The sequence below is a fragment of the Carcharhinus amblyrhynchos genome, chromosome 20 (genome assembly GCF_965287045.1).
Source record: "Carcharhinus amblyrhynchos chromosome 20, sCarAmb.v2.hapA, whole genome shotgun sequence".
In the NCBI taxonomy this organism is placed as follows: Eukaryota; Metazoa; Chordata; class Chondrichthyes; order Carcharhiniformes; family Carcharhinidae; genus Carcharhinus; species Carcharhinus amblyrhynchos.
In genome coordinates this window covers 30530351-30541006 of record NC_137343.1, presented here as the reverse complement: position 1 = coordinate 30541006, position 10656 = coordinate 30530351, and the positions used below count along the sequence as shown (strand labels likewise).

At 44.8% G+C, this 10656-nt stretch overlaps 1 protein-coding gene across 1 annotated transcript in view; it reads left to right on the top strand.

The window, feature by feature from the left end:
* The first annotated feature begins 1851 nt into the window (after window positions 1-1851).
* LOC145355894 (transmembrane protein 132C-like) overlaps window positions 1852-10656 on the top strand; it is a 928035-nt gene continuing 919230 nt past the window's right edge. Inside the window, exon 1 of the mRNA XM_080208358.1 lies at window positions 1852-2066. Within this exon, the coding sequence (XP_080064484.1) occupies window positions 1982-2066 (85 nt within the window). The 5' untranslated portion in view covers window positions 1852-1981. The remainder of the gene's footprint in view (window positions 2067-10656) is intronic.

Sequence of the window (10656 nt, the reverse complement as noted above, 5' to 3'; positions counted from 1 at the left end):
GAGCCAATCTAACGCTGAGCCTTAAATATTTTAACATCAGTACTAACTGCATCACACTGAAAATGAGACATCAATCAGCAAACTTCACTCCTAATTGTGCGGTCCTTCAGAATGCTTTACAGAGGTGTAATTTAGCGCATGTTCATCAAAGAGATTCTGTAATATTAAGTACATGTTCTGTCTTAATGTGTCGCCTGCCTGGAAAGGAGAAAGAAGAGGTTTGATGGAAAAGTAGATTTTATTTTGTGCGTGTTGTACTCAGATTCTAAGAAACCTACGCCCTTCCAACCACCTTGATCTTCGGGAAAATTACTGTTAGCGACATTATGATCAGGAATAACCTCTCGGAACCGAATTCATAAAATAATTTCCAATAGGGGAAGGGCAAGCGAATAAATAGTTGCAATTTACTGGTTATTTTTAATAAGTAGAGGTGTTTTAATAGATGGTAAGTCTGGATGATGTTAGGCGCTACACAGCAACAGAAATATATTAATGAATGGAAATTCAATGTAATAATTAATTTCCCCATTGGTTATAAAATTAAGTTCATCAAATGTTAATTTCGAATTGAAGACGAAATTAAGGCGCGTTCCAAAAAAAATAAACTTAAGACGCGGGACTTTTCTATAATTGTGCCGGCGTTTGTTTTTCTGTTTTAGTGAAAGGAGTTTGGGAGTCGACTTTTTGAGTGTTTAAATATTTTTCAAAAAGACTCTCTTTCCACCCCCCCCCCCCCCCCAATTAAGAAAAACACAACCACAATGCTGAACTTGAAAGAGCAAAGGTTAAAAAAAAGCAGGAGGGAAGAGGGGCTGGAATCAGTCAGTCAGGGTAATTAGGTTAAGCGACTTGTGTTTGTGGTGTGTGTGTGTGTGTGTGAGCGATAGAGTGTGGATGAAGGGCTGGATTGAGGGAGGGGCAGGATTGAAGGGTTTCTTAAAGCTCTGATGAAGAGTGATTTTAGTTTGATGGGGATGTGAGAGGAGTGGAAAAGAGCAGTTACAGGTCAGCTTCACAGCGCAAGGGACACCCTTCCTACTGCCATGCAAGGGGCACCCACCCATCCCCTCTGCCCCGATGCTCATGCTGTGGGGAGCCCTCCCTGCCCATGCAAGATTGGGGAGTGAGAGGGGCTCCAAACACTCCCCTCTGTCCACAGTAGAGATGGGAGGGACCTGCATCTCTGTCCATGCAAAGGGGCACCCTCCCCTCTGCCGATAAAACGTGGGGGTGTCCTCAGGGGAAACCCTCCTCTCTACCCACAGTGCAAGGGGGAACCCTCCCCTCTGCCCATACAGGGGGCATCCTCCACGCTGCCCATAGTGCAGGGGTCAGTCTCCCCTCTCTGCCCACAGTGCAGGTGACACCCTCCTCTGCCCACAGTGCAAGGGGCACCCTCCTCTCTGTCGACAATGCGTGGGGACATTCTCCTCTGTGCCCACAGTGCAGAAGACACCCTCTCCCTCTGCCACACAGTGCAGGGGGCATTCTTGCCTCTGCCCATCCCTCTGCCAGACTCCAGGACAACTTCGACTTGGACAGCGGCCGGCCCCGCCCACTCCCCTATTTCCGACCAATCAGCAGTGAGTCCCGCCCTGCTGCGGGGCGGGGCCAGTCCGAGTCCCGGCCTCCGATTGGCCGGGCGGTCTGCCAGTCAGGCGGGGAGGGGGCGGGGTGCAGGCTGAGTGAGTGAGTGGAGCATGATCAGAGAGATAAGGCAGAGAGAGGGAGCGCGGAGGGGAGGAGGCGGAGGAGGAGGAGGAGGGGAGGAGGAGGAGGAGAGGGGGGGCAGACTGGCCTCTTCTCTTCTGGGCTCATTCCCTCTCGCTCCTGGCTGCCTGACAACAGTGCCCCGGGCAGAGGGCAGGATTAACCAGTGCCTGCTGGAGTTGCACAGAGAAAGCAAAGCTTTAGCAAGTGAGCACAGATAGTTCAAGCTGTCCCATCGGGAAAGATTACAAATCATTCCCGAGGCAACATGCGGACTCTGGGATTTGCAAAGCTGACTACCCTGCGCCCTTGCATGGCTGAGGTTGTGATTTTTGCCGCATTATTCTGCAATGGTAAGTTTGAAGTTTAACCAAAACAAGCAACTTGGCTTTTTTTTTCCTCTTTCGCACTTTTAAAGCAATTGTATCTTGACTGCCGTCCAATTCGGAGATTTAATAACTGGAGCACTGTCCCGTCTGCTAGGGAGTAACGGTGTGTACAATGGGATGGAAAAGCACTTTGCTGGCGGTTTCCACACTCTCTCTGATCGCTATCGGTTGGGGTATCAGTCAGACTCAGATCCATCCCCTTCCTGATGCCGGCGACGCACTGCATCCTCGTCCCCAACAGGGACAAGCTTAGGAGCGACTGCCCTCACTCTGCTGAGAATTGGGAAATGCCCAGCTCTGAGCACCTACATTCTTGGCTTATCCTTTATTTTTAAGTAAACCCTTTCGACTGGAGAATGTGCATTTTCTTGTACAATTCATTAATCTCTGTCCTCATGCAATGGGGAGTGAATCTCCAGTCTGTGAAAAAAAAATTGAGGAAATTCAACAAACTGTTGATCAGGAAGAAGGAAATCCACGAATGAAATATCCCAACTTTCACAGACATGTAATACAGCGCACCACTCCAGTTTCACAAGCTTTTCTGCTCCATAACATTCACCTGAATGATATCTTTCCCCGTGAAGAATGCGAGCCCAGTTTATCCAGGTCAGGAAGGTTTGATTTTCTTCTGTTGGACAGTCCATTATTTCTGGTTCCCCCCTGTTAGCTGAACTCCACATTGTAATCCCTTGTCCACCAGAGGCTGGGGGACTCCAGTCGCGGATGGGCTGCTGTGTCAGGTTCCCTTGGAGTTGAAGCAGGCTGCCGAGTCGAGGGAGCAGGGGAGAGTATCTCCCATCCGAATGAGCAGGCTGCCTCTCTGTGCCCTGCCTGGGAGAGCGGCAGCATGCTGGTCTGGTGCCTTCGGTCGCTTCCCGAAATCATCTGCTGTTTATGGGGGAAACTGGCGATCTACAGCGAAATTGTACTGTACTTATCACCTGGGCAGTTCATCACTTCAATGAGTTCTCAAATAACTGGAAAAGGTATTACCCCCTAGTACACAATGTTGTCAGGGACAGGGAAGCCAGCATGTTAAATGGACTTGGAACATCCTGTTCCAAAAATTTTTTCAAGAAGTTTAGCAACATGGCACGCCCGCTTTAACTTTACATCCTTCGGTTCAAATCTATCGGGGATCCCTGCAGTTTAAGTCAACGCGTGTCCACTCAGCAATGGATGGATCTAATCAGAACAGTGGAGCTACAAATCCACAGGGTGACCGCAGAGTGAGACTAAGACAGGCTTCTGAGTACACACACCTTACTGCAACTCCCTGCCTGGAGAACCTGAACTTTCCACCCTATTTCAAGGTTAATTATCAGCCATTACCCGTTCATCTTTTTTCGAACGTGGATGGGGGTTTGGACCACTGTCAGCGCGCTAAGAATAGGAAACGTTTTATTGAGGTTTGCAATGCCCTAGCAGTGTCGCCGACTTCCCCATCCAGTTGCGCCTTAACAGCTCGTTCTCTCCAGCCCACTGACAGCCACAACCAAGTGACAGAGAGATCCCATCCTCCATTAACCTACTGGCCGCTAGATTGGAGCCTTAACTATATATTAAATATCAATTTTAATATATATATATTTAACAGATACACTGCATTTTCTGACGCAGCTTCTAACAAGTTTACAAACAAAGTGAATCCCACTCACTGAAATGCTGTTTTATTGTGGGCAGTATTTACTGCTCTCAGGATTGGTGACAGGTGCAGTCGGGATAATGTACCCCCCAGTTCAATCCAGTCCACCCTCGGCCGGTGCTGGGAAGGCAGCTTCAGTACTGGGAGGGGCAGCGAGTCAGTGCTAGAAGGGAAGCAATGGGGTCAACTTTTGTGTGGGGAGCAATGCATCAGTGCCCGGCTCTGGGATCCGGCTGAGATCACACAGCACATCCTCATTACAATGCTTCGATTTCCACAATGTTTTGATTTTTAAACATGTCTCAAAAGTGGATTTTTTTTCTTTTGATCGTTTCCCAGATAAGAGAGAGGATGTCCTTGTGCTTTTAACTTAAAATCCAGCACAAGCATTAACACTATCCGCCCCTCACAAACACACAACGACTTCCCGGATTATTTCTAATGATCCCATGACATAATTTTATGATTAAATGGACGGGAAATTAACTTTGAAATGTTGGTATGGAAGAAGATGAATACAAAAGCGGTAACAACGTTGGGAACAGCGAAATATTGAAAATACACATTGATCCTAGAAGTACCCCCCCCCCCATTACAAATAAGCAAGTCCACGATGTGTCCCTACTTTGCTTTCAACAATATTAGATGGTCAGCGTTGTTGTTTGGGTATTGGGGCGGGGGGGGGGAGGAGACAGCTGCCCTCTTCCACCCCTCATGCGAGTGTGATCATATGTGTATTGTCGGAATCTGTTACTGACTGGTATTACTAAAAAAAAGAATGCATGCTATTACCAAAATTTGAAATGGTATTGACTAATTTTGGTGTTGGTGGGTTTGATTGCTGAGTTTATATGATCTGTATATTTCAGAAAGTGAGCTTCAGCACTTGGCGCCTCTGTTTATTCTCCCTCCGCTGTCCTGTTTGTGGGTCAATAGGATCAAATACATTTTGCCCAGTAGCGTGTTTCGTAGGCTTTGTGTTGACAAGAAACAGTAGTTCTGATACCTTTGCCACTTTATGTTTTTTTAAAAGATAATGGTCCTTCTTTTTCTGTTAAATCCAGTGAAAGATGCCAGTACTGTGGGGCAGAGCAATTTCCCGTTTTGGCAGTTATAGCACAGGTTGCACGCAGAAGCCCTCTAAATCACCTTGGCAATGCAGCCTAACTCTTACTTCAAAAGAGCAGCGCTAATGTGACATATTGAATCATTGTGTTCGCTTTGAATAAGATGGTCAATTTGTACCAAATTATTGGGGCTTTTGCTTTGTGGGCTAGTTTCCACTAGGTGGGTGGCTGGGTTTGTCCATATCAATTGTATTGAGGTGGGGGAAATTGTATCAGCCTGAAATAAATGAAAGTGCTCTGATGAAAGCATCACAGTACTATATTGTAATGCACTTCACTGCCCAGCTTCAGTGTCTTTCCATAACTAGAAATACTGTAGACTGTGCACCCTGTGGCCTATTTCTCCTTCATTTCTTCTGCTGAAGGCTGCAAATGCAAAACAGAAAGCCAGTTTTATGCAGCCAAAGATAAATTGATCTTTGAAACTACTTTCCAGCTGTATGGTTCTTTATGTAATACAAATTGTAGGAATTAGAAGGACCTCGTGGTGGAATAAATTGATATGGAGTGGACTGCAGATCACCTAGCTTGTGAAAAAACTGCTTTAATGGATAACAATGTGATGATTTCACTGATACAAAAAGACCTTAAAATGACATTCCTTTCTGATTCTCCATTGAAGAATTAATCCAACTTAAATATGAAAAAAATTTGGACAGTAGGCACTAGGATAGGATTTACTTAAATTGTTACAAACTTTAGAGTTGAATCATGCTGTTTAGTGTGTAGAAAACTGCTAAATTATTGAAAGCTACTGCATATATTACAGTTTAATGGATAACAGTTAAGTGCATTTCACTTGTTCCTTTTGCTATATTGGAAGCTACCCATCAGTAGGCAAGGAGGTAAATGCAGGCCAAAAGTGCAAAGGAGGTTCAGAACTCGCAGTAGTTGCTATCCTGGTCAATGTGTCTGCTCCAATAGATTCTCTACCTAAACAAATGTGCACAAGGTGATGCACATTAACAAGGGAGGCAATGATCGAGGTTTGACTTGTGAAGGCTGTCAGTGAATTACATTGTGTTAGCAATGGCAGTGTTGAATGCAGTTGCCCTGAACTATAATTTTAGGGGAAAGATGATATAGTGGTAATATCATTAGATTGGTCATTCATACGAATCTCTTGGGGATGAGGGTTCAAGTCCCACCAAAGCAGCTGATGGAATTTAAATTCAACAAGTAATAAAAATTGGAACTGAAAGCTAATCTCAGCAATGATAATCAATGGTTGTCTGATAAACCCACCGTGTTGCCAACTCCTTTAGGGAAAGAAAGCTGCCATCTTTCACTGGACTGGCCTACATGTGACTCCAGATATAGAGCAGCACAGTGGTTAGCACTGCTTCTCACAGTGCCAGGGACCTGGGTTCATCTCCGGTCTTGGGTGACTGTCTATGTTTGCATGCTCTCCGCATCTGTGTGGGTTTCCTCCGGGTGCTCCAGTTTCCTCTCACAGTCCAAAGATGTGCAGGTTGGATGGATTGGCCATGGTAAATTGTCCCTTATTGTCTCAAGATGTGTAGGTTAGGGGGATTATCAGGATAAATATGTGGGGATAGGGCCTGGATGGAATGCTCTGTCAGAGAGTCAGTGCAGACTGGATGGGCCGAATGGCTTCTGCTGCAGTGTTTGGATTCTATGTTTCTATAGTTCAGATTGATATTAATGTGGTTGCTTCTTAACTGCCCTTTGAAATGGTCTAGCAAGTCATTCAATTCAATGCCAATTAGAGACAGGAAGCAAATGCTGACCTTGTCAACGATGCTCACATTCGTAGAAGAATAATAAAGTAATGCCGCTGGGATATCTCAGAGGTCTGTTTCCCTCTTCTACAACAGCTACTTCATTTTCTGTGCAATGAAAGAACCACAATAAAATATATTGAAACATAGAATCAATTTTATGCCCTATGTACTGTACATTTCAGTGTGCTTTGCTGATGTGCTTGCTTCCTCTGTGACAAATTGCCAAGTGTAAATCGTCTAGTCATAGAGGTTTACAGCATGGAAACAGGCCCTTTGGCCCAATTTGTCCATGCCGCCCTTTTTTTTAAACCCCTAAGCTAATCCCAATTGCCCGCATTTGTCCCATATCCCTCTATATCCATCATACCCACGTAACTGTCTAAACGCTTTTAAAAGACAAAATTGTAGCCGCCTCTACTACTACCTCTGGTAGCTTGTTCCAGACACTCATCACCCTCTGTGTGAAAAAATTGCCCCTCTGGGCACTTTTGTATCTCTCCCCTCTCACTTTAAACCTCCGTCCTCTAGTTTTAGACTCCCCTACCTTTGGGAAAACATATTGACTATTTGGCTGATCTTTGCCCCTCATTCTTTTATAGACTTCTATAAGATCACCCCCTCAGCCTTCTAATCTCCAGAGAAAGAAGTCCCAGTCAATCCAGCCTTTCTTTATAACTCAAACCATCAAGTCCGGGTAGCATCCTAGTGAATCTCTTCTGCACTCTTTCTAGTTTAATAATATTCTTTCTATAATAGGGTTACCAGAACTGTACACAATATTCAAAGTGAGGCCTTAACAATGTCTTGTACAACTTCAACAAGACATTCCCAACTCCTGTATTTAATGTTCTGACTGATGAAACCAAGCATGCTGGATGCCTCCTTCACCATTCTGTGCACCTGTGACTCCACTTTCTAGGAACTATGAACAAGTACCCCTAGATCTCTTTGTTCTGTAACTCTCCCCAACACCCTACCATTAATCGAGTAAGTTCTGCCCTGGTTCAATCTACCAAAATGCATCACCTCGCATTTATCTAAATTAAACTCCATCTGCCATTCGTCAGCCCATTGGCCCAATTGATCAAGATCCTGTTGCAATCAGAGATAACGTTCTTCACCGTTCACTATGCCACCAATCTTGGTATCATTTGCAAACTTACTAACCATGCCTCCTATCTTCTCATCCACATATTCATGTATTACTCTGTACTTTGCACTGATAGACCATCTCTTTGTGCTTGGACACTGGAATCTTCATAACAGCACTGAAAGCATTCATCAGATGTTCATACGTGAGGGATACTCCTGCTGTACCTCTGATCTGTGTTACAGACCTCCACTGGGATCTTCACATACTTGATAGCAGTCCGGATTCAATATAACCATTGTTCCGCTGCTTGACATAGCAGCTGACGATACATACATAGATGGAGCCAGACCACTTTCAGACGTAGTACTCAAGAAACCATATCAATGGTCTTATACAATTCTCTGTAGGGAAGCAGTGCCATTAAGGCCTGTGGTGTAGCAACTTATCTTGAGTGCTGGTGTAATACGGGCAGTTTGGGTTCTGACGCCCATTATGCAGCACCTGACATTTAACTCAATTACCTGCAATGGAACTGAATATCAGTCAAGTTAACAAAGGGCCAATCAAATCTAAAGTTTATGTATTAGTGTCACAAGTAAGCTTACATTAACACTGCAATGGAGTTACTATGTTTTGTGCCACTGCCTGAAATTCTACCCTCAAGTCCCCATACATGTCAGAAGGGGCACTTGATGATCCAGACTTCAACTTTATACCAAACTGTCAGTTACTAAAAGGTATCTCAACGATTACCCCACCTCCAAAATCCATGCTCCCTTCCAGAACAACAGTCCATAAAAGATATTCAATCTGCTCCAGACCCAGTTAGTAAAGACATTCCTTACTCCCTCACAGAGGCACTTACTTTTCCAATCCTCTGAGTTTATATCCTTTCCCGTCTCCCTTAACATGTTCATTTTAACAATTTTCCTCCCACTCACAAATATTGCTGGGTTTCTCTTTCCTTGCCATGCCATGGGATTGTTCCACCTTCTCTCCTGCACCCCCTTCAAAAAAATGCTAACATCTTCTCCCCCTTCCCTTCTGTTGTTTTGGTCTCCTTATCTGAGGAAGGACCTTCTTATTCCCGAGGGAGTTCAGCAAAGGTTTACCCAGGAATGGTGGGACTGATGTATGAGGAGAGATTGACTAGGTTAGGACAGTTTTCGCTGGAGTTCAAACAAATAAGGGAGGGATCTCATAGACACTTATAAAATTCTAACAGGACTAGACAGGATAGATGCAGAAAGGATGTTCCTGAAGGTGGGGATGTCCAGAACCAGGGGTCACAGACTCAGGATCCAGGGTAGACCATTTAGGTTGGAGAAGAGGAAACATTTCCTCACCCAAAGAGTGGTGAGCCTGTGGAATTCATTACCACAGGAAGTAGTTGATACCAAAACATTGAATGTATTCAAGAGGCAGCAAGATGTGGCACTTAGGGCGAATGGGATCAAAGTCCTGGGGAGAAAGCAGGATTAGGCTATTGAGTTGACGATCAGCCATGATCACGATGAATAGCTGTGTAGGCTTGAGGGGCCGAATGACCTCTTCTGCTCCTATCTTCTATGTTTCTATTGCCAACCATTTACTTTCCCCTCCATTGCTTCAATTTCCCACTCCGTTATCTTTCACTGCCATTCAGTTTCCTCCTGTCATCCCCCAAAATTCCCCATCTTCTATGCCTTTATCATCCCCATACTATGCAGTGTTTTCTCTTCCATCCCAACCCAGTGGCAAATGCACCAGATATGCCCTGATCCATATCCTAGTGCATTTTCAAACTAGTTGAGTTGCCATCCCAGCACATTATAAGATGAAATTCCCATTGTTGCAACATTTCCTACTTATTATCACCGAGGGATGGCAATGAGGATCATTCGAGCTGAAGCAAGGAGAGAGAAGAAGTGCAAACTCTCGCCACCAAACTCTGGGAAAGCATGACAGAAGAAGTCTCGTTGTATTAACTTCTTCCCCCAAAACACCGATGTCAACATGAAACACCGGTGATTGGTGTGACTGGTTTCGTTTCTCATCAGTGAGTGTTCCCTGACTCACCCTCTACTTCCTTATCAGCATCACTAACTACTTCTCATGCTGTGTATGCATCTATGCCAGTGTCTTGTTTCAAACCGGAATAGTGACATTTAGAGCTCTGGTGAGTGGTGCCCTTCAGATTGCGGTGTGACTGGTTTCTCATTGCGGTGTGAAGAGAGCAGATGGTACAAAATGAATAAATAGACATACTTATCCATTTGGCTACCACACAGTCATGAAGTCTTATACACCATTACTGTACATGGACTTGATGCAATATGTCGTCATGGAGTATCTTCTTCATTCTCCCTTGTTTTTAATACCATTTAAGTTCTCCCTCCTAGATGAATCTATGTAGCCTGCTAATAAATAAATTGTTTCACATCTGAAGGTGCACCATCTGTTCCACACTGCATTCTTCAATTGTACATCACCTTTATCTAGTATACAACATAAAACATGGAAATTGAAAGAGCGAAGTTGTCATAGAATCATACAGTGCAGAAAGAATTGCCATTCGGTCCATCAAATCTGCACTGACCACAATTCCACCCAGATCCTATCCCCGTAACCCTGTGCGTTTACCCTAGCTAGTCCCCCTGACACTAAGGGGCAATTTAGCATGGCCAATCCACCTAACCCACACATCTTTGGACTGTGGGAGGAAACTGGAGCACCCAGAGGAAACCCACGGGGAGAATGGGCAAACTCTAGACAGACAGTGACCCAAGCTGGGAATCGAACCTGGGCCCCTGGCCCTGTGAGGCAGCAGTGCTAACCACTGTGCCACCCAGTTCCTATCTATATTACTGAGAGACGGCAATGAGTGTTGAAGCAAGTCCATTATTAAAATTCCTTCAAATAGTCCATTCTTTGCTCCATTCTGGAGTGGATAATCTAATGT